At 40.4% G+C, this 24363-nt stretch overlaps 1 protein-coding gene across 11 annotated transcripts in view; it reads left to right on the forward strand.

Moving 5' to 3' along the window:
- SYNE1 (spectrin repeat containing nuclear envelope protein 1) overlaps window positions 1-24363 on the forward strand; it is a 270851-nt gene that overhangs the window by 134990 nt on the left and 111498 nt on the right. For all 11 annotated transcript variants that reach the window (XM_077925894.1, XM_077925896.1, XM_077925887.1 and 8 more), the window contains 18 exons: window positions 534-704; window positions 937-1263; window positions 1479-1631; window positions 2680-2847; window positions 3501-3677; window positions 4490-4636; window positions 5812-5937; window positions 7054-7230; window positions 9048-9313; window positions 10714-12874; window positions 14656-14993; window positions 15731-15875; window positions 16044-16262; window positions 17688-17950; window positions 18640-18805; window positions 20304-20459; window positions 21942-22094; window positions 23911-24093. In XM_077925894.1, the coding sequence (XP_077782020.1) occupies window positions 534-704; window positions 937-1263; window positions 1479-1631; window positions 2680-2847; window positions 3501-3677; window positions 4490-4636; window positions 5812-5937; window positions 7054-7230; window positions 9048-9313; window positions 10714-12874; window positions 14656-14993; window positions 15731-15875; window positions 16044-16262; window positions 17688-17950; window positions 18640-18805; window positions 20304-20459; window positions 21942-22094; window positions 23911-24093 (5496 nt within the window). The remainder of the gene's footprint in view (window positions 1-533; window positions 705-936; window positions 1264-1478; window positions 1632-2679; window positions 2848-3500; window positions 3678-4489; window positions 4637-5811; window positions 5938-7053; window positions 7231-9047; window positions 9314-10713; window positions 12875-14655; window positions 14994-15730; window positions 15876-16043; window positions 16263-17687; window positions 17951-18639; window positions 18806-20303; window positions 20460-21941; window positions 22095-23910; window positions 24094-24363) is intronic.

A 24363-nucleotide genomic window follows, 5' to 3' on the forward strand; every position in this document is an offset into this window, starting at 1 on the left:
ATCCCACCCATCTGGCTGAGTTTCCCCAGCCACTCTGGGCAGCTCCCAACCAAATATTAAAAACACAATACAACATTAAACATTAAAAACTTCCCTAAACAGGGCTGCCTTCGGGTGTCTTTTATAAGTAAGATCGTTGCTTATTGCCTTGACATCTGTTGGGAGGGTGTTCCACAGGGCAAGCGCCACTACCAAGAAGGCCCTCTGCCTGGTTTCCTGTAACCTCACTTCTCGCAGTGAGGGAACCGCCAGAAGGCCCTCAGCACAGGACCTCAGGGTCCGGGTTGAATGATGGGGGTGGAGACACTCCTTCAGGTATACAGGACCGAGGCCGTTTAGGGCTTTAAAGGTCAGCACCAACATTTTGAATTGTATTCAGAAACGTACTGGGAGAAAGTAAGTGCCTCTTCTGATCTATGTTTTATTAATAAACAGTGTATTTTGTAGTTACTAAAAGAGATGCAAGAAATGGAAAGAGATACAAGAAATGGATAAATAGTCAATATTGAGACCTGTTTAAAATTTGCTTGCAGGAGCAAATAAAATTCCTTGAAGATGAAATTCGAAGTATGGATGAATCTGAAGTGTGCTTCGCTGCTTACAAGGAATGGTTTGGAGCTACACTTAGGAAATTCAGAGATGTTGTGACAAAGTCTGATGTTGTAGATAAAGCAGCAATGGAGAAGAAAATGCAGAAGCTTGAGGTATAGTTTGCATATGACACTGGTACAGCAATTTAAAACAACACATATTTTACCAGCAGTACATAATGAGGTTGCAAAAGATAAGAAAGCTTAAATCAGTTACAATTGACCATAACAGAAGAAAAATCTCAAGCACCTGATGGTCAGCAGTAGGAATAAAACTGATTCTGCAGAAGTAATTTACTCTTCAGTCGCAGGCCAAAATATAAACTGTCCATTTTTCTTCTTACAGGATCTCATGAGTGACATGGATGTGGGTCATAATTTACTGAAATCAGCACGTGAAAAAGGAGAGAAAGCTATTAAGTACATGGAGGCAAATGAAGGGGAACAGCTAAAGAAAGAGATCAATGGTTGTGTGGAGCAACTTGATGAGATGACCAGCTCTATCAGGAAAGAACACACAACCTTAGAGAAATGTCTCCACCTGACAAAGGAATTCTTAGATAAGTACAAAGTACAGACTCAGTGGCTGTCAGAGTATCAGATTGTACTACATACCACAGTGGATCCCAAAATGGAATTATATGAGAAAAAGGCACAGCTATCCAAATATAAGGTAAATAAATATTGTGAGCTATAAAATGAGTGAAGTCTTAAGCCAGAAAATGTAACTTGCTTGTGAGTCTCCCATATTTTAAAGATAACTTCACATCACATTTATAAATGGGTTCTTTCTCAACACAAGAAAATAATGATACTCTGTGTGTTGTGTATTATATATAAATCCTGTATTCATTTTGAAGCACAGTTTAACTTTATTTTTCATTTTAGTCAATTCAACAGACAGTGTTTTCCCATGAGCCTTCAATAAAATCTGTGACAGAAAAAGGAAAATGCCTTCTTGAGCTAGTGTGTGATGTTAATTTGGCAGAGAACATTCAGAAACTTCAAACTGAATACCAGGAGCTCTGCAGCACAGCAAAGGTAAAATACCTAGGGTCTTATTCAGCTAACCCAGTGCACTAGGAGAAGTCAGCACAAGTATTCTCATAACTGCAATGGGAATTCCCCTGTTCATTGCCTGTACACATCCCATGCCATCCCCAAATTTGCTTTGGAAGGTTGAGAGAACTCCTGGAACAGATTGGGGGGGGGGGGCAGGAAGGGGATTAAGCTTTGGTTGTGCAAGGAAAATCCTTGTGCTGGTGAAATGTTAGCCTTCGAGCTACATGGAATACAAGCTATGGCTCTATATAAGCCATGTTTTCTGCTGTAAGATGGTAATAATTATTTCTACAGGTGAATTTAGGCTTGAAACATAGGCTGCCTGCAGTAAGGCCTCTTCATGTCCTGGTGACAGCAGTCCGCAAATAACCTACACTAACGAAATGTTATTAAATTTGCAGAGCTTTCCTGTTGGGTGAGGGAAGTAGGTGACTAGACAAGTAATTTTTGCAGGTGGGGTGGCACACAAACAGAGATTAAAATGTTTGTTGTTCCTCTTGTTCTCTAGTCAATTAGTGCATCTTGCTGCAGATCGCCTCTTTTAAAGTGGAAATTTCCAAGCACTTGGCCAATATAAAGATCCACAGCACAACACTCTGTTTGTTTTGCAAAGAGCTGCAAATTGCACACCACAGTACAGATCTACAAGCACATTTCAAAACACCATCCTTCTCTTTGCTCTTGTTTCTTTTTAGATTAGATTTTTAAAGTATTTCTTTTATTCCAGTGTATTATAAAAAGATACTTTGTATGGACTGTGATCACTCTAAAAAGAGCAGAGAGGGGAAATAGGTACTGAGGCAGCCTGAGGAAACAATGCATGTGAAGAGCTGAGAACAGTGTTATGAAAAGGAGCATACATCCCTCTCCCAGGGCACAGGTGTAATTACAAACAAGTTCTGGCAAAAGAATGAAACTTTTTCATACAAAGTTAAACATGTATTTTCATGCTTTTACAATCTGTATTTTGTAGGGGGCCTTATTTGGAACTGTTTTTTAAATGTGACTGGTTTCTATGATCATGCAGGCTCATGTTGCAATTTTGGAGGTGAAAGTGAAACAGCATGAAGAATATAACACTGACTTACAAGAAGTGGAAAAGTGGTTGTTACAGATGTCTAGCAGGCTGGTTACTCCTGACCTTATGGAGAACAGTAATCTAGAAATTATAACACAACATTTAGCCAACCACAAGGTAGGTCTAAATGAGCAGCAACAAATCCCCTTTTTCGTATGTTGTAGTGGGCCTTATGAGGTAAATAATATTTCGAAAGGTCATATATAAGATATAAATATGGTAAAAGTTCATCTTACTGAAAAGCAAGTCATAAGTTCATGTTTACTTTAAAGGCACATGAGACGTGATCAGATTGATTGGGATACTGAAATGACGAGACTGGCTCTACCTATGAGACTTCAGAGACAGCTCTGATGTCAGAGAGACCGATTCAATATTGGAGCCTTACTCTCTGAAGACCCTGGTCCCTCAAACGACTGTCGCCCCAAGTGACATTAGAGTTGTGACATTTGTATGTCCTAAAAGGATGCATGATAGGGGCATTTTGGATTGTGGCCTGGATCCATAAGATGCAAAGCAATGCTGGCCACCTGACATGCTCTGAAACTGGGGAGATATTTAATCATGCTTCTGAGCATCAGTAAATTTCTTCCTATATATATATAAAACAGCTCATGGAAGGAGGAGCACAAAGTATTTCTCTGCCCTCACTTCTGCCCTAATAGCTTGAGCCTAGCACAGTGTAGCCTGCCCCCCTTTGAATGGTGAATATTAAATGCTGTAAACATTTTCTGTGATATGTTGTGGTGTTTTGAATGCTGCTTTCTTAGGCAATGATGGAAGAGATTGCTGGATTTGAAGATCGCCTGAACAGCCTTAAAAGCAAGGGAGATGACTTAATAAATGAGTGTGCAGAGCATCTCCAAGCAAAATTTAAGCAAAATATAGAAACTCAGCTGCAGGGAACAAGGGATAGCTATTCAGCTATATGTAGCACAACTCAGAGGGTAAGTCCCTATTCATGTATGTTTAGTAGATGTCATTGTAATATATCATCTACTAGATGCAATACAAAAAATACAATATAATGCAAAATACTGGCAAATAGGGTACAAAATGGGCATCTGAAGAACTGAAAACTGAACATAATTACAGATGGAGGAAAATGGAAGAAATCTCATCTAAGAGTTGAATTGGAAACTCATTTTGGAACACAGGTCATTAGAAACTCATTTCGGAAAACTACAGTAATATCTATATTGCTAATATAGACTATATGTATGTTAGGAGTCTTATGTCTTATACAGTGGTGCCCTGCAAGACGAATGCCTCGCAAGACGGAAAACCCGCTAGACGAAAGGGTTTTCCGTTTGCGATGCGCTTCGCAAAACGAATTTCCCTATGGGCTTGCTTCGCAAGACGAAAATGTCTTGCAAGTCTCGCCATTTTTTCCCCGCTTTCCCCCCCCCTTTTTCTAAGCTGCCAAGCCGCTAATAGCCTTTTAGCAGCTCAGCCGCTAAGCCTTTAATAGCCGCTAAGCCGCTAAACTGCTAATAGCGCTAATCCACTTAGCCGCTAATGGGGTTGCTTCGCAAGACAAAAAAAACGCTAGACGAAGAGAATCACGGAACGGATTCTTTTCGTCTTGCGAGGCACCACTGTATTTGCAACATTTCCATAAGGCCAGTTAGCAAAAAGTTTTTAGGTGTTTTATATGTAAAGTTAGCAGTTTACTGCCAGCCTGTCAACTTGGGAAAAGTTTTATCTTCAATAATGACACCAGAAATATTAGGCAACGTATTCATGCTTTTCTTTGTAGGTGTACCAGAGTTTGGAGCACGAACTCCAGAAACATGTTAACCATCAAGACACACTTCAGCAATGTAAAGTTTGGCTCTCTGCTGTTCGGCCAGAGTTAAAGCCAAATCCTCGTCCGCCTTTCAGCATGGCAGATGCTGTTAAGCAGGTAAGAACAGTCCATATTGAAACATTTGATCAAAATAGAGTATTTACCAAAATGGCTGAATCCAAATGTGTGCATAATTAAACAGAGTTGAGTTGTGCAGGACCCTGGTGTGGGCTAAGCATCCAGGATCACACTTGGCAACTGGGGGATGGGTTCTGGCCTGGCAGGGCCCCCACCTGAGCTAGGGGCCTGCTTTGATGCTATCCTTCCCCAGGTCCTTTAATCCTCCCAGGTTGAATTGAGGCAGCCAGACCTGTACCCTGTATTCCAAACGCTGTTCAACGCGTTTGGCTATCTCCAGCAGAAATTGTTTGGTAATGCCTTTCTGTATCATTGTGGCGTGAATTTCAAATAAATGTTTTTAGAGTTCAAAAGATATACTTTGCATCTCTATGCAAAAAGTCCCTAAAGACTTTAAAGTCAAAATGAACAAGTCCAAATGTGCATTTTGGAGCCACTTTAAGATACAATCCTGTATCTACTTATTATTCTCCAGATTTCTCAAATGTATCTTGAGCCATTGGAAAATCTTATGGAAGTGTTCAGCATGTTGAATCCAGAATGAGGAATTCTAGCTGTGTCCTCAATAAGATTTATCACCCCCAAATTGTAACACTACTTAAAAAAATTAAGTAGTATATTCCGTTCATGAAGGAGTATATATCTTGCAGAGCATGCCCTTGAAAAGCTGCTACTTGAGGTTGTAATATTATTAAGACTAGGCTGGATTAAGAAATTAGAAGCCAGACAGTGATGAATCTGTTCAGATGGACAGTAATTAGTTGGTCTAGACAGCCAATCCCTTATTGTTAATTCTCCAAGAACCAGAATCTTGTCCTGTTTTTGTTTTATGAAGTCAGTTTGTCTGGACATAGCTGTCAGTCAGATCTCAAGTAGCCTAACAGATACTTTGTTTATTGGGGAAATGTTAAATATAAACTTAAATATTAGCATGAATTAATATAGTGAAACAAGTTGACGAGTGGATGGATGCTTTGCTGATGTGTTGCATCTTTGTTATTTATTATTTATACACCTTTCTGAATAGTTTGTAACAAAAATAACCATGATGATTCTCTCCTGTTTTCAGTTCATCAGACCATTGTATAAATGAAAGCTTTCTTGGTGAAATGTGAAAATATGTTCTCATGAAAAACTTTTCTTATTCTTTTTAGGTTAAGCATTTCAGAGCCCTGCAGGAGCAAGCAAGCACCTATTTGGATCTTTTGTGCTCTATGTGTGATTTATCAGACAGCACAGTGAAAAATACAGCAACAGACATCCAGCTGACAAAGCAAACGGTATGGGATAAACTGTGGCAGACCTCCTCTAATCCTTCTTAGAGGTGCAATTGTCTTACTGTGTCACAAGGGTCATATTAGGTAATAGCAGTTTGAAGAAGCTATTTCGATTTTCATCTGAAAGATATGCATCAATAGCATACCAACTGATGCCGTAATACCTAGAAAACAATAAGTGGTATATCTTGATAGCAGGTAAATAAATAGACTAGCAACGTTTAAAATATATCGGTATTATTTTAAAAAGTCAGGCCTTTATTTTACTGCAGAGTATTGCAGCATTTCAGAGTGAGTTTGCATTTTTAAGCTTTCTTCATTGCTGCTACATAAAAGATTCTAATATTTTCTGAAGCTGAAATCCGCCATGCAACAAAACTGCAATTGCAGTTGCACATTAGGAGTAGGAATCCTAATGGATACATTGACTTTTCTATTTAATTATTAAATTCTCTGTCCTATGACAGAGCAGCCATATTAACTTTAAAGTATAACAAATGCATTCATTTATGCACATGCATTTATACAGTGCAAACAAATCAGGTGGTTGTTGTTTTTAAAAAATGTTCTGAATGATATTTCCATAGTAAGAAATTTTGCTCATAGTAAATAGAATATTTATTGTTGACAAATAAATTATACACAAAAACTGTTCAGCAATGACCTGTACCTCCTGTAAACATTCAGATTGACTCTTCTTCCCAGAAAGCAAAATAATACAAATCCAGGCCATCTATAAACTATAGTCCAAACAAACCGGTACTGCTGACAATGTTTTCAAAGCCTCTAGAAAGAGAGGTAAAAGATGCAAAGAGAAACTTTAAAGTTCAGTCAGCGTTATCCGTTTCTATCCTTAATTTTAATAAAATTATTTAATGAGTGGAGTCTTCCCCATGCTATGGTCATATTGGTTTTGAAATTTCACAGGGTTAAGTCATTCTGGATCCTAGAGACTTATGCAAGCTTCCTTTATCCTCTATCTCTGTGGCCCATCCCCACCCCCTGCTGTAAATCTATCGCAAGAGTCTGCCCTACATAAAGAGAGGTAGTGTACATCTTAAGACAGCCCATAAAGAATTGCATTAAAATGTTCCTGCTACCCTCCCACATATTTTTCAGATTGAAGATCGGATAATGAACTCACAGTACCTTGCTCAGGGCTGGGAGGAAATAAAGCAAATGAAGGCAGAGCTTTGGATATGTTTTCAGGATGCAGATCAGCAACTGCAGAATATGAAGAGGCGAGGGGCAGAGCTGGAAATAAACATTGCTCAGAATATGGTGTTGCAGGTGAAGGTAAGGGGCAGCTTCCGTTCAAATAAAAGAGAAATCTGTAGCTAACAGGTGATTTATTTTTATTTTTATGTTTGCATATACTTGACACTGTTGGACTGTTATATATTTCTCTGGAAGAAGTGCAGGTATGCAGAAAGAATGTGGGCAGGAGTGGCACTTTATGTGTTTATGCCACGGTATGTTAGAGATGGAAGATGAATGCCCTTTTGAGTTATACAGTTGACTTCATTTCTGAAAAATCAACCATAATCCAGGAAACTGATATAGGCCACTTAGGTTTGGTAGACAGCTACCTTCAGCTGGCAAAATAAAGACATTTTCCTCTGAAATTGATTAGTTGTTTTAGAGAAGTAGGTAGTGGCCGAGTTTTCAAAATACATTCTATGCTTACGCGTGGGTAAAACAGTCTCCAGGTTATCTCAAAATGCCAGGTTGATAAAGTACATTAAGGGAGTTCACGTGATCCACTCCACATAACATGAAGGAAGCTGTGGGACGGCATGGACCGGTCCTGCCTGCTACCTTTGCCATATGCTGCTGTCACTTATAAACCACCATTTCATATTGATCAGAAAAAGTTCTCCTCATAGCTCCTACATTTGAAGAGAGGCCCAAATCATCTGTAGCCAGGGGAACCCTTTCTGATCAACATGAAGTGGACGTTCATTGGAAGAGTAAGATGATGGGACACAGCAGTGCTGAAGGACAGAGCTAGCTAGCCTGTGTGACTATATAGCTCCTCTGCACATATTTCTAACATGGAATTTGCTATATGTAACCCATAATGGAAAACTGTAGTAAATTTTTAAAGAGCAAGAGTCATTGTTTTTTAAAAAAAGAAAAGTAGCCTCAGGGAAGGGGCATTTAGAACAGAGAATTGATGGGAAGAGAGTGCATAACATTTTCATCACTTCTTCCCTGCTCCATGCATCTTCCCTTCTCCAAATCAACTACCTTAAGTAGCTTTTCTACCCATGAGATTCCAAAGCTGTGTTTGCTCTGCTCTGTGAGAATCCAGTGGGAAAGCTGCTCAAGGAGTATTTTGGAGCAAAGAAACACTAAGCAGGGAAAGAGGGTCTGGGTACCCCAAACCCTCACCGGAGCAGCTTATTTTAAAGAAAAAGACTGTTGGTAGTCTTGTTGCATACATCTGCATACAGCATATAGTTTGCCTCTAAAAAAAGGAGCTACAGTGCTACCTCGGGTTACATACGCTTCAGGTTACATACGCTTCAGGTTACATATGCTTCAGGTTACAGACTCCACTAACCCAGAAATAGTACCTCAGGTTAAGAACTTTGCTTCAGGATGAGAACAGAAATTGTGCTCCGGCAGCAGCAGGAGGCCCCATTAGCTAAAGTGGTGCTTCAGATTAAGAACAGTTTCAGGTTAAGAACGGACCTCTGGAACGAATTAAGTACTTAACCTGAGGTACCACTGTATTGGAATTTCTACCTAAGGCTTTCCAACCTAAGGCTCAATTTGCCTTCTTCATGGGACATTATACAGAAAACAGGACAAGGAAGAGACAGTTTCCCTTCTAAGGGTGTGAGGAAGAGGGAAAGGGAGCTGTTGGATCCTTTGTCAACTTTCTTTCTGAATCTGGAAGGAAGATTTGCCATTTGAAAAAGCTCTTACTTCTTTGTTTCCCCTGAATTGTCAAAACAGAAATCTTGACATCTCATGAAACAGAGGAATAATGATCTGTCTTCTACAAGTTTTTGTGATACAGCCTAAATAGAATGCATTATACATTCTCATTTAGTTCTCAGGTTGTTAATTCATTGCCATTTTCCTTTTTGTATCTCCTCATACAGGAGTTCAGTCAGAAGCTGCAGTCTAAACAGACAGCTTTGACAGCTGTGACTGAAAAGGTGAGCAAACTAACCCAAGGACAGGAGTCACCAGAGCACAAGGAAGTAGGACGCTTGAGCAACCATTGGTTGGACCTTTGCCTTCAAACAAGTAATGTGCTCCTACACAGGGAGGAAGATCTTCAGAGGACAAAGGACTATCATGACCGCCTAAACGTAGTAGAAGTCTTTTTGGAAAAGTTTACACAAGAATGGGATAACCTGGCAAGGTAGGGACTTGTGGGTTGAGTCAAGAAAATCTGTAACACTTCTTTGATACAGACATTGCTAAGGTGACCACTTTTCATTAGAGTCTAGAACTATACTTTTCTGGTTTTAAATCTATTCTGTTGTAAATGTTGCTCTTGTACTTTTGGAAGCCACATTGGTAGGGTTTTCCTCTAAAAGGCAAATTGTAATGAATAGAAAATTTGACTATATGGAGCTCTTTTGGTCCATTTAGTTCAGTATTGTCTGTGCTAATTGGAAGTAGCTCTCCAAGGGCTTAGATAAAGACTTTTGCTAGGCCTGCTACCCTAGGATCTTTTTCACAGAATATGATAAAGATTAGGCCTAACACTTCATTCATGCAAAGCATGTGCTCTAGTACTGAGCATCGGCCCTCCTACAGCCTCCACACTCGTGTCCCCCTACCTGAGTATTTATTTATTTATTTATTTATTTATTTATTTATTTATTTATAATGCCTCCATAAGTCCCTCTCTCCTTCAGGACCAACTATGAAAATGGAAGAAGAGAATGAGCAAGTCAAGAGTGAGCAAGTCTAAACACATGCTTGCACTGCTTGTGGGCACAATAGGGTTAGGGCAATGGTACAGTCATAGGAGATATTGGCATATTTTAGATTGAAGAGCTGGCAGTGTGTGTAGATGCTTTTAAGTTAACAGTATGCCTCAAAGGTTTGCTGAAATGATTGAAAGGATAGTGTACCTAGATGGGTGAACTCCTCTTCAAGCTCACCTTGTAAGTTCAGTTTTTACAAGGTTTCATAGAGAACTCTCAGAAAAGCATGACCTTTTGAGGCCTTTTTGAGATATATATTAAAAATATCTTCATCTGCATATCTTCAATCTTCCTCTCTCCAGCCCACCTTCCACCCATTTATAAAGTTCCAGTCCCCACAACTACAATTCAGAGTGGTATCTGCACTTGTCTTGCTGCTGTAGCAGAGCCAGGTAGAGCAAGGGAGGAGGAGCAAGAAAGATACTGGCATTTCTTCCTCCCACCATTGCCAGAGCAGCAGCAGGCTAAGCAGGTGCCAAGGTGAGCAGGTAGATTGGTGGGTGGGTGACTGGATGGATGAGAGGAGATGACATATTTGGTCTATAACCCAACAGAAGAACACGGGGGACTGCAATGCTTATCTTGGGGTTCATATTTGGAGGCAAAGACCTATGCACTCTAGTGACATCTCCAGCTATACAGAACTTTGCAGTGGCAGTGTGTTTCGCAATGATTGCTTTACATATGATTTTTAAATCTCTAATGCCCTTAGGGAATGAAAAGAATGCTTCAGATTTTCACATTGCTTGAACACCTCTTCCCCCCACCCAATGCCTGTGCTATTGTTTATATTGAGTTGTGCTCTTAATTTACTTGTTTTTAACAGATCGGATGCTGAAAGTACCACTACCCATCTAGAGGCTTTGAAAAAGCTAGCATTGGCTCTGCAGGAGAGACGATTTGCTCTTGAAGACTTGAAGGATCAGAAGCAGAAAATATCAGAACATCTAAATCTGGATGACAGAGAGTTAGTAAAAGAGCAGACGGGACACTTTGAGCAGCGCTGGATCCAGCTAGAGGACCTTATCAAGAGGAAAATTCAACTGTCTGTCACCACATTAGAAGAGCTGAGTATGGTGCAGACTAAACTTCAGGAATTAATGGAATGGGCAGAAGAGCAGCAACCTAGCATCTCTGAAGCTCTCAAACACAGTCCACCACCTGAGCTGGCTCAGAACTTCCTCATGGATCATCTCACCATTTGCAGTGAAGTGGAAGCCAAACAACTTGTTTTGAAAGCACTTACAAAGGATGCCAGTAGGGTGATGACTAATTTGGGGCTTAATGAAAGACAGGTGCTCCAGAAATGCCTATCAGATGCCGAAAATCACGTGGATTGCCTTAGCGATTTGGTTGGTCAGAGGAGAAAGCACCTGAATAAGGCATTATCTGAAAGAACCCAATTCCTCCTGGCAGCCTTTCAAGCAATGAATCACATTCAACAACATGAGAAAAAGGTAATGTTCTATGAGCATATTTGTTTGCTACCAGAAGATGTAAGCAAACAGATCCGGGTTTGTAAGAGTACACAAGCCAGCCTTAAGGCCTACCAGAGTGAAATATCTGCACTGTGGTCTCAAGGGAGGACATTAATGAAGGAAACAACAGAGCAAGAGAAGACTGAAGTGTTAGAGAAACTGCAAGAGCTACAGAACATGTATGACACTATTTTGCAAAAATGTAGCCAGCGACTAATAGACCTGGAGAAACATATGGTTTCTAGAAAATATTTCAAGGAAGATTTGGATAAATTATGCCACTGGCTTAAGCAGTCTGATATTGTTTCATTCCCAGAGATCAATTTAATGAACAGCAATTCTGAACTTTATTCACAATTAGCAAAGTATCATCAAATTCTTGAGCAGTGCTCTGAATATGAAAATCTTCTGTTGACATTGCAAAGGGATGGCCAGGAAATCTTACCATCACTCAATGAAATGGATCGCTCTTATCTTGATGAAAAGCTGAATGCCTTGCCTCAACAATTTAGTGTGATTGTTGCTCTGGCTAAGGACAAATTCTGTAAAGTCCAAGAAGCAATCTTGGCCCGTAATGAATATGCATCATTAATTGAATTGACAACAAAGGCTCTGTCTGAATTGGAAGATCAGCTAGTGAGCCTACATAAGGCCCCTTTTACCCTCTTAGCCAAAGAAGCTGTGTCACTCCAGCAAGATTACAGAAGCATCCTGGCTGAAGTCATAAACCTTGGTGCTGCTGTTGATGAATTAAACCAGAAGAAGGAAGCATTTCGGAGCACTGGGCAACCATGGCTGCCAGAGGAGATGCTACTGCTTACCACCTTGTATCACAAACTCAAAAGGCAAATAGAACAGAAAGTAAACCAGTTGGAAGATATGATAGAAGCATATCAAGAACATGAAGAAATGTGTAAGCAACTTGAGATGCAGCTAAATTCTGTAAAAGCAGAGCAAGCCAAAGTTAATGAACAAACACTCCCAGCAGAGGAAAAACTGAAAATGTACCATTCCTTGGCTGGCAGTCTGCAGGATGCTGGGATCCTTTTGAAACGCATAGCTGAACATCTTGAGATGCTTTCCTCCCAGCTTGACCCATCTGTGCATGAAGGAGCAAATCATCAGGTGCGAACTTGGCAGGAGATGCTGAAGACATTGCAGACTGTCATTGGTGATACTGTGATAGAGTGTGAAAACAGACTGGTGCAAAGCATAGATTTCCAAACTGAAATCTCTCGCTCCCTTGATTGGCTGAGGCACGTTAAGGCAGAACTGAACGATCAACTGAGTATTGAATTAAAGCTGAATATTATCCAGGAAGAGATTCGTAAAGTTCAGATTCAGCAGGAAGAAGTTCAGTCCAGCCTAAGGATAATGGGAGCACTAAGCAGTAAAGAAAAGGAGAAGTACACAAAGGCCAAAGAACTGATACCTGCTGACTTGGAAAATAGTCTTGCCGAACTCTCTGAACTTGATGGTGAAGTGAAAGAAGCAATACACAAGCGGCAGGTCAGTGAATCTTGCATTCCTTTAATTTTTTTACCAACATTAAGAAGGCAAGGAATTAAAGATTTGTATTAGAATAATCAGTATGGCATAATAACCAGGGTTAACCTGCTGAAGCCAATTTTAGTTTTCATGCTGTTAGTATGGCTGTTATTGGCTCAGTTTGCTCCTAATTCTTAGCCAAACTATGGTGATGCGTGAACAAGCAAGGATGTGGGCAGCCCTGTTTAGGGAAGCTTTTAATATTTGATGAATTATTGTATTTTAATATTTTGTTGGAAGCCACCCAGAGTGGGTGTAGTATAAATAAATATTCATCATCATGATCGTCATTATGATTTGAAGCAAAAAAGTAGCCACTTTGCTCTTGTCCTGCTCATCCTTCTGCTGTGCTATCACCATATAAGACATGGCTTGGCTTTGCATCATATCTGAATGCGGACTCATGGTGCTTCTACTCAAAACATCAAACTTTGGGTATATCTCATGGTTTTTCTGGAGCAAGACAAACCATGGCTTAGATCTAGCTAGATCAATAGAATCAGAGGAGGAGCGAAGCGGCTGTGTTTTTGTTCCAGGTGCTTACTCTCCTGGTTTAGGATTACCAGAGAACCTGGCCAACAGAACCATAAACAGCAAATGCAATGTAAATGCCACTTAAAAAAACCCAAAAGTTGTTATTATACACCAAAGGTTTTTTAGTCCACAGCTCCTGAGACCATAGAGGCAAGGTCCTAATCACTTAAAAGATTTTGGTGCCCAAGTATCTATCTAATTTAAAATAGAAACAATAATAAACCATAAAATGAAATTTGTATTTTTCAAAATGAAACAAAACCAACAGTGAGATGGGAAGTAATGTTTATTTTTGTATACTTCCACTTTATTTACATTTGAAAAAAATTCTCTTACTTTTAAAATTGCAGTCTTTGATCAGATCAAAACTAATTTTATATAGCACATCGGCTTCTATACTTAAGAGATAAGGCATCCAGCCTGCCCTGTTGCACAGTTGTTCTGTTGGGATTTTTAATATACTTCACCTAAGAAAATGAACGCTCAGCTGAGCAATTTGTGACCATTAATGTTAAAAATCTAGCAATGGATTAATCCATCCCTGCATAGAGACTTACTCTCTCCTTTTAGTCTGATCTGCCTCATGCTGTGGACATGAACATAATGCACTCTACTAATAGTCTGGCCATAAACATGAGGCATGTAGGACTTGCTCCATGGTAAATATGCTGTAGGATCATAACTTTGCTTCTTGGGCATCATCAGTGGCTTTTACTAAGAGAAGCTCCCTTTAATAGAGTTTGTGGAAGAGGGGAAATCTGTCTCTCATAAAATAATGAGCAATAGTGAGACAATTCTAATGCAGATATTTTGTGCAGGAATGTGGGAAACCTGTCCCTTTATTTTGATTGAGTTTCCCACTCCATGATCTTAGCACTTAATAGAAACCCTTCAGTGTCTCTAGTAACACTTTTAGGAGTACAGATTATATATATATATATATGTACACTTGAATGCACTTCCAAATGCAGGTGTTATCTGTTGTATTCAACAATGCATGTATTTTGCATTAGTCATCCCTGCTCTTAAACTCCAGTACGGTTTCCAGATAGATTGGACGGAAGGTGGATTCAACATCGCTGTTCATTTTAGCAGAACTGTGTTAAATCAAACCTGCTGGTTATCACAGCCTCCCTAATTATGTATGTTATATAAGCGGTGTTTTTTCTGAACGACCATACATGTCATTTTAATTTGTTTGTTTTCAGGATAAATTGAATAAATTATATAGCCTGTGCCAAAGATACTACCAGGTTTCCCAGACTGCTAGTGACTGGCTTGAAGACGCCCAGGAATTGTTACAGTTGGCACGCAATGGCCTTGATATGGAGAACTCGGAGGAAAATCTAAAGAACCATATAGATTTTTTTAGCACTGAAAAGCAATTCCGTGTGCATTTGGGAGAACTGCGGACCCTTGTGGCCGACATGGAGCCCTTTATTCAAGTCACAGGAAAAGAGGAGCTGGAGCAGAATGTGAAGGCTTTAGAAGAGAAAGGTGTGGAATCAGAACAAGAAGCACAAGCCCAGAAAGTACAACTGCAAAGGTACATTTTCAGTTTTTGAAATGTCAGATAATATGTCTAGCAGATGGTTGTCGCACAAAATGACAAGATAGTTGCTGTCCTCTTTTCAGAAAGGCAGCTGTTGGGAAATGGGAGGATAAATCCATGACTTCTGTTGTTGGCTTGTAAAAAGGTAGATTTTTTTCCTGCTAGGGTGCTTGGTGGTGGTGTACCCTCCCCACTTTCAGATTAGCCCTGCAGTCAACATTTTGAACCAGTCATAGCAGGTTCAGAGACATACCCATCTTCTCCTGGCTTCTGGAGCAGTTCCCATAAAGATATCAATGAGCTGGGCAAGCATCTACCTTCGTTGCTAGTTCTGTTGCTGACTCCTAGGGTTGAACCACTTTTCTATGGATCCGAGCCCCATTTGTGTCTGTGTGTATGTTGCTTTAGAGTTGTTATATACTACACGGTTTATAGTATTTTTAAATAAATAAATTTCAAGGGGCTGTTTCTCAAAAAAGAGTAGTAGGCTTGTTTGTTTTTGGTCCATCATAATTTGAATGAATTAAATGCAATTAAAAGACCTTGCCTCACATCATTCATATTTACTATCAGTATTTTGCCATTGCCTTACTATTGTTATTTTATAAAACATTTACAGTGCAATCCAGCCAAAGTTAAGCACTGCGGGTTTTAATTGCCATTGATTTCAAATAACTATACATGCCATTGCCTACTCAGAAATAAGTTCCATTGTTTGATTTCTTTTCAAGTTGTGCTTCTGAGTGGCAGGAGTATCAAGTGGCAAGGCAGCAAGTTATTGACCTGATGAATGAATCTGAGAAGAAATTATCTGAATTTTCTGTAGCTAAAGCAACTTCCAGTCTTGAAGCAGAAGAAAAATTAATATCACATAAGGTAAAGCTTCTGAATTATGTCAGGTCATATTTTCTCCACTGAAACCACAGGCCTTAATTTAACACAATCTGTTTTAGCTATGCTACACACTTAATGAAGCATAAGATATGCTAAAAAAAATTAATTATTTTCTTAAGATGCGAAAAATCATTCTCTTTGCTTCCTTAGTCACTGGTGTCTGTAGTGAACTCTTTTCATGGGAAGGTCACATCATTGGAGGAGAAGGCATGCCGCCTAGAGAAAATAGGCAACGATGCCAGCAAGGCAACCATAAGTAGGTCCATGACAACCGTTTGGCAGCGGTGGACAAGGCTCCGAAGTGTTGCCCAAGACCAGGAGAGGATTTTGGAAGAATCAATGCAGAAATGGAATGTATTTAACAACAAGGTATAAGGATCAAGGCTATTTGGTATCTCTAACTATTCACTATTAGCCATTCGGTGCAAGTATATTTTGCATTTGTAATGTCAATATTCAAATATTCAAATGAAGAGTTATAGGAAAAGAATATTTTGCATATACATGGAAATAAATACCACTAAAGATGGCTTTCACTGAAAACAAATAATTTCTCATTGGATTAACTGCATATCTAACAGTGATGTGATGAAGCAAGCTAATCAACCTTTGCGGACCCACGCACAGGGTAGCTGTGTGTGGTGCGGGAACAAGCAATAAAATATGATGAACACAGTCTAAATTGGATAAATAGATCACAACTTATTGATTACATAACAGGTTTGGTGTAGGCATTGGGCGGGTACCCACGTGTTCAACCAGCCTACCTACAGATTGATGAGCTATTTTTCAACAGCAGGGGTTGACAATTGCTGAGGCTCATCACAGCATGAGCCAATTATGGCAAACTTCCTTTGGTCACCGGTGAGGGGTGCTGTCAAGACAGAAATCTGCCCTCCAGTACCCTTTAAGGGATCTCATGTGTACTGGATCAGGGTACCCCTCCCCTTCGCCTTCTAAGAATCCAGCCCAATGCCTCTTCTGCCTTAGGAAAGAACCAGCAATCTGAAACAGAGCACAAATGCATGGGAAGATCAGTGAAAGGGATGGAGAAGGCCCGGCGGGTCCTCCTTTTATGCTCCTGGAGTGGACTAGACTCCTGTGGTCTTCTCTCTGGTCCACCCCAGAAGCTCTTCCCCTTGGGAGCCCAGCAATTAAACTGACTGGCTCCCTGCACCACATGGGCATAGCCAGGATTTTTGTTAGGGGGGCAGGACCGACGGGATTGGTCAGTTAGTTAAGTATTTCTATTGTTTTATTTGATGGGGGGCTGCCCCCTGCCCCCCCCCCCTTGGCTATGCCCATGCTGCAGCACCTGAGACTCCACACTTGACACTCTGTGAAGTACTTCTCCCTGGACAGAAGCTCCCTGAAGCCTCCTGCCCTTTCTCCCACAGCCACACAGGGCCACAGCTGCAGCTCCTGAGGAACTGGGAACAGGTGGGAGGGAGTATTATCAGCTGCAGAACAAGCTAGGAAGCATTGAGATAGCAGTGCTACTTAGATCTTAAGTTTGTGGCCAGTGGTGCTTACAAAACACCACTGTCTTGTAACATGTTTAGTAAGCATGTTATTAACATAATCAAACATACTATAACCTAATTACAGAAGTACAATTGTGAGTAGCAAACTATTTTAAAAAATATTACTATTATGTGAAAGCTTAACTATAAACAACTGTAAAATATATGGGGAAGCAATTCAGAGCCTTTAAAATGGTTGTAAATTATTGTGACTGACGAGTTTAAGGAAATGTTTTTTATTGTGTGCGGTTTTTTAAAATCTCATCTTTAGATGAAAAAGGCAACAGAAGCTCTTGATCAGTTGCAAGATCGCTTACCAGAAAGTTCAGTAGAAAAGGCCTCAAAGAATGAACTTGTGGATCTTCTGGATTATCACAGCAATTTCATTCTGGAACTTGAACAACAATTGTCATCTCTGGGTCTGCTGAAGCAACAGGCTTTTAGCATGCTCCGGGACACAGAAATAGCCTCTGGTTCCCAAGAGCAAATGCCTATCATGCAAGAAATCAAAGCAATGCAAGACAGATGCCAGAAGTAAGAAAAAGCTATTTTAAACTGTAAATATTGGCTATGATCCATAATTGTATATATTCTGTGAATTTCTCACTGTTGAATATAACAGTTTAAACTGTACAAGTACACAATATTGGTTTCCATCAGCATAGGATAGGTAACTTAAACTTGCTGATTTAATTAATTATAACAGCCATAATCTAGGGACGTGGGTGGCGCTGTGGGTTAAACCACAGAGCCTAGGACTTGGTGATCAGAAGGTCGGCGGTTCAAATCCCCGTGACCGGGTGAGCTCCCGTTGCTCGGTCCCTGCTCCTGCCAACCTAGCAGTTTGAAAGCACGTCAAAGTGCAAGTATATAAATAGGTACCGCTGTGGCAGGAAGGTAAACGGCATTTCCATGCGCTGCTCTGGTTCACCAGAAGCAGCTTAGTCCTGCCGGCCACATGACCCGAAAGCTGTACGCCGGCTCCCTCGGCCAGTAAAGCGAGATGAGCGCCGCATCCCAGAGTCAGTCACGACTGGACCTAATGGTCAGGGGTCCCTTTACCTTTACTAACAGCCATAATAATAACATTTATATTCCATTTAAAATATAAATGACAAATTTAATAAATAATAGAATGTGTCCACTAATGTACTCCAAGTTTTTGACAAATGTATGGAGAAGTGTGCTACTCAAATCTTTAAAATGTTGTTTGTATTTTTAAGCATGCAACAAAAGGTGAAAAGAAGTGGGAAAGTGGTTAAACAAGAACTTAAAGAGCGTGAAGAAGTTGAAAAAGAGATTAATAAAGTGAAGTCTTGGATTCAGGAAGCCAGAGAATATTTATTAAATCCTACAATTGAGATAGATCCTCAGCTTGAGGAATTGCAGGTATGTCAGACTTTTATACAGTGCCAGTGTGTTTCTGTAGATTTGGGTGTTTCTGTAGAGAGTGGTTGTGGTGCCCTGTGCAAATTTTAGAATGTACCACACCATTCTTTGCAGCAAACTGAGGTTCCACAGCAGACAGACATGCGAAAATTCAGTTTTAAAAGGATTCCTTTAGGATATGAAGCATGAACACCACTGATTTAGTGAAATCCTATAGCTAAAGTATTTCTCACAGATTCCTTTCAAAAAAATTTTTTAAACTTCCAATAAAGGGAATCCCAAAATTTACCTATTACAGTGTTCTAATCATACATACAATGGATTATGTAATACAATATTTCTCAAGTGTCTCAAAAAAAATGGGGCAGAGCAGGCTACTGTACCTTTTAAATTATCTCCATTTACAGTGCAAAACAAATGTTACTTATATGCTTATAGCATTTGAGTAACAACTCAAAACCAGCTTTATGATTAAATCAGAACGAGTTCTTTGCATTTCTCCCCCATATTTCTGGTTTCATAATTGTGACTGAGTCCAACATGGAAGTCACTGCCAGAAATAAGAGATAAGGCAGTGGATGGATTGCAAAGTTTTGCAGACCATGTGTTAGTGGAAAAGAACACAAGAATAGTACAGCATCAAGATTTGTTGACAAGGCACAGTACAAACTGTAACCAAGACAAAGGGCAGCCAGCTGGTTCAGAGAGCAGGGTGACCTGGAATGAAATACTCCTGCAGTGAGGCTCTGCTTTGGACAAGGTTAAGGAGGAATTCAGCATTGTGCTAAGTTGGTCGTTCAGTCAGTGTAAGCATTTCAGCCTTCCAGGTGGAAAATATGCCCCTCTCTTTGCCGCAAAAGCACTGTTCTGGAGATTCTCTCACCCATCCACTAAGCCAGTGTTGCAGGGGAAAATCCCCATTGCAAGTGTGCAGGGCTTCTGCTGATGGGACACATTAGGTGAATCCTATTCAAAGACTCAGTTAAAGCTGTGTTTCTGATGTGTGTGCTGTGGCTGGATGGTTGCCAAATGCCTCTATGACTGATGTGTGCAAAAGCAGGACGCCTGAGGTTGATGACGTTCCCAAAGAACCATCACTCAGAGGATACTAGAGAGGAAGCAATATTGGCAACAGGCTAAAAGAAGTACAGTCGTTTGGGGTTCTTACTATCCTACTTCCCAAGAAATATCATGTGAGGAAGATTAAGACACTGCTCACTGAGCTGGTCTCCCTCATTATCATTGTTCGGGAAGTAACAGGACTCCAGTGATGCAGAAGTATCCAGGTCAAGGTTTCTTGCTGTGGGCATACAAAAGGGTTCACCATTATCTTAGATTATCTCTCTTGTCAAAATAGACACACCGAGGTGGGTGAGATTTGACATATTGGAGACAAATTTCAGAGAACACTCATTTTTTTGTAACCGTATGAAATGTGAAGCTCTAAAACCTATCATTTTTCTCCACTCTTTTGGCAATATTTTCTCTTTCCTGTTAGTCTCTCCTCAATGAAGCAACTATTCACCGCCAGGCTGTTGAGAAAATGGCTGAACAACAGCAGAACAAATATTTGGGACTTTATACCATTTTACCTTCAGAGCTTTCTCTTCAGTTAGCAGAAGTCGGATTGGCACTTGTAAATATACATGAACAGGTAAAATACTTGAAGTGAATACTATCGATTCTGTAAATGGAGTCATGTAATAGCAGAATGAGAAGTAAAACCACACATGCACTCATGTACAATCCCAACCCCACAAAATGGGTGTAATTCCTCCCCCCATACGGCTATGGATATAGAAATGGGTCTTGGTAGAGATCATTAAAGCATTTTTCCCTATCCCACCTTGCTTGGTCCTTGGCACTACTGTACAGCAACCATTTCTTGCAGCAGGAGCCTATCTGGGCTTTCCATATATACATCTAACTCTGCCTTCTTTTCAAGGGATCTGAATGCAATTTACTTAATGCACACACACATTTGGCCAAGAGGCCAGCTGGGGAGACAGAAGGAGTGAAGAAGTCTCAGTAGAGCCCTATGTCAAACTCCTCACTTACATACAGCAAGACAGAAGCATGCTCTTGTCCCAGTATTCTATTGCGTGTCGAGGTCCCCAGGGCCACCCCAATAACTCACACATCACACAGAATTTTTTGTTTAAGATTTTTGGCATAATTTTGGCCACAACTTTATTAAAATACAAATTTGTGAGTGGTTGCTTAGGCATTGGTTGCGACTATCTGCCCCCACCATGGGGGGCAGACTGACATTCCGCACGATGCGAAAGTCAGAATAGGGGAATACACTTGGGGCTAGCGACGGAGCAGGGAACCTGCCCTCACCCCAAATGCAACCAGGAGCTCATTGCTATGGCCCGAGCCCCCTTGACAGAGTGGACAAGCAATAGTTAGCCCCCAATTCCTTTAACGGAATCCCTTGCAGCAGTAGCATTAGAGGGGCAGGCACTCAGCCTACCAAGGGCAGGCACTCAACCACTGCCCCTCAACCAACCAAACCATAAACCAATGCCTAACCGCAACCTTACAAGTTGTGACGATTTGCTACGCAGTAGGCAAAAACCTAATGGCCCCAGCCAATCAGCCAGATGGACAAAATTCCTACCGGGCCCCTGCCCCAAGAGCAGACGACCCCATGACAGGCATAGCAAGGTCAAAGCGAACAACCCTTAATTCTAGGGAGGGGGGGACAGGCAATCCGATGCACGGGCGAAAAGAGGAAGCCCTAACCTCGTGCAAGGAGTTTTAGCATTTCTGGCTGTCAATCAACAAATGGCAACATTAACTTCTTCCCAACAACAAGGGAAGCCCCAATCGCATCAGTGGCCAACGATCAATTAGCCTGCCCCCAACTTTGGAGTGTCCTGGCGGCCCCCACCGCAACACGTGCTCTCCATGAAGGAGAACACGCTTTGGAGAGATACTTGGCTGCAAAGGTTCGTGTAAAAAATTAACTGTTAGACTCTGTTAAGTTGCCACAACTTTCTTGCATTTGTCTAAGGAAATGCAAAACTACATACATAAACATACAATTTTGTGGTCACACTGATTCTCTCTAATTGATGTATAGTAAACCAGCATGTTTAGTTGCTCTTTTTTAACTTTGGTTTTTTGGCAGATTCAAGCCAAAGAAAAAGAAGCTCAGCAGAGCAAAGCATTGAATCAAGAATTTGATCAAAAAATTCAAGGGATTGCAAAAGAGCTCGATTCAATTCTATTTAAACTGAAGGAGAAGACAAATAACATAACACAAGCTAAAATGGATCAAAGGGTAAATAAGATTCTACTTTGTACAGAATCACTCCCTATTTAATAATCTTGTAGAATCAAATATTTACCACAAAAAAAATCTATATCAAGGATAGCCAACTTAGTGCCCTCACGATGTTGAACTGAAAGTCCCATTGGCCATGCTGGCTGAGGCTGATGGGAGCTGGAATCCAACAACATGTAGAGGACACAATTTGGACTTCCCCTGTACTGTGTTATGAAACCTGGAGCATGGAGAGAGAAGGATTATAATGAAAGTGGGAAGATATCACCCTTTGGTCTCATACGTGAAAGCTTTTAAGACTGCATTTGACTAATGGCTGGTTCGTGTATGTGTGTGTATCAATTTATTTCTTGTGAGCTGATGGAGCAGCTGAAAGTTTAATGAAAAGCTTTTCTTTGAGGATCCTGCAAACGATTGATGTCTCTGCTCTCTGATGATCTGTGATCATTTATTCACACATAGAAATCATTAGTTGATGCTAGTCATTTTTGCAAGTGTGAAAGCAAAAGATGGCTTGAGAATTTGCCATCTTCACTCATAAGGATAAGCCAAACTTTCTGGCTTATCATGTTCTAATGCAAATGAGCTGCATGCTGATGCACACTGCCTAGTTGATTCCACTTTGCTTCTCCCCAGGCATGAGTGGGATAAACCAGGAAGCTTGATTCCCCCATTATATCTAAAGCTCATTACTCTCTAACAAATAACAATGAGTAAACCAAATACAGTGGTACCTCGGTTTACGAACTTAATCCGTTCCAGAAGTTCGTTCTTAAACCAAAACCATACTTAAAATGAGGTGCGCTTTCCCTAAATTTAGTGTATTTTTGGTTTCTATGGAAGCCGCTCAGAGTGGCTGGGGAAACCCAGCCAGATGGGCGGGGTACAAATAATAAATTATTATTATTATTATTATTATTATTATTATTATTATTATTATGCCTCCCACCGCCGGTGCCCTTCCACCGTTCAGCTTCTGTTCTTAGATGGAGGTAAAATTTGCAAACCAGGACATTACTTCCGGTTTTGCTGAGTTTGTAAACCAAACCATTCTTAAACCAGACTGTTCTTAAACTGAGGTACCACTGTACTCATGGCTTAAGGTTGGCTAGCAATATGTCTGGTTAAGGAGCAACAAACTTGATCCATGGTTTGGATATTGCAGCCAAACATTACTCCCACCAAAGGAGGAACAAAATGAGAGTAACTGCAGTAGCATGCTACTTGTTCATGCTAAACCACGATAAGCCAAAATTCTGGCATATCACTCTGTGCAAATGTGATCAATATGATTGTCTTTATGTCATTCTTTAAAAAGAGAGCTATCAATGTTTCTTACTTTTAAATCAATAGAGAAAATGTATAGATATCTAAATCCCCCATTTGTGTCGCATTGTGCATACTATATACATCTAATCCTACAAATTGTTGGGCTGACTACCGTATATATAGTATTGGGAACTTCTCACTTTTAGATGTACGACTCCATGGTATGGCCAATGATTTTCTCTCTCTCTCTTTCTCTCTCTCTCTCTGAGTGTGTTCATGTCCATACTCTTACCTTAGTGCTTAGTATAACAATAATAACTCCTTTTGCATGCGTGGGAGGAAAATTACCAGCCACTCCAAAGAAACTGAGCTGGAAGCTATGGGAGAGAAATCTGCACATCCTTCTCATTCCATACATAAAAATGCTGAAAATGGTGTAACAGTACTCACAAGACTTTGAAAGGAAACAATCTGCCCACTTTTCTCTTTTTCATTCAGTCTTTTCCATTTTTTTGGCAAGTAATGCAGTTTCTTCTCCCTCCAGCTACTGGGTGAAGAATTGGACAGTTGCAACATAAAGCTGATGGAACTCGATGCAGCTGTCCAGGACTTTGCAGAGCAGAATCCTCAGCTGGCTAAGCACCTGGCTGGCAAGATAAGCCAACTGACTGCTCTCCACCAGCAAACTATTAGACAGGCTGAGTACAGGGCATCAAAGCTGAGTCAGGTATAGTATTACGTTAACGTAATGCAATTTCAAATATTGTTGAGATGTTCAAGTATTTTTGAAACAGATAATAGCAGGATGAAGGACTCTTAATACAGTGGTACCTCTGGTTACATACTTAATTCATTCTTAAAAGGGATTGGTCCTTTGCTTGTAGTCTGTGCGAGTACTCACAAAACATAGTTCAGTCAATAAAGGAAGAGGTGTTGTAGATCAGGGAAGCAAGCGGTGCAGTCATTTGTGATAGAGCCAAATTTATCTTAGCATGTA

Source organism: Podarcis muralis, chromosome 3, assembly GCF_964188315.1.
Source record: "Podarcis muralis chromosome 3, rPodMur119.hap1.1, whole genome shotgun sequence".
Classification (NCBI taxonomy): Eukaryota; Metazoa; Chordata; class Lepidosauria; order Squamata; family Lacertidae; genus Podarcis; species Podarcis muralis.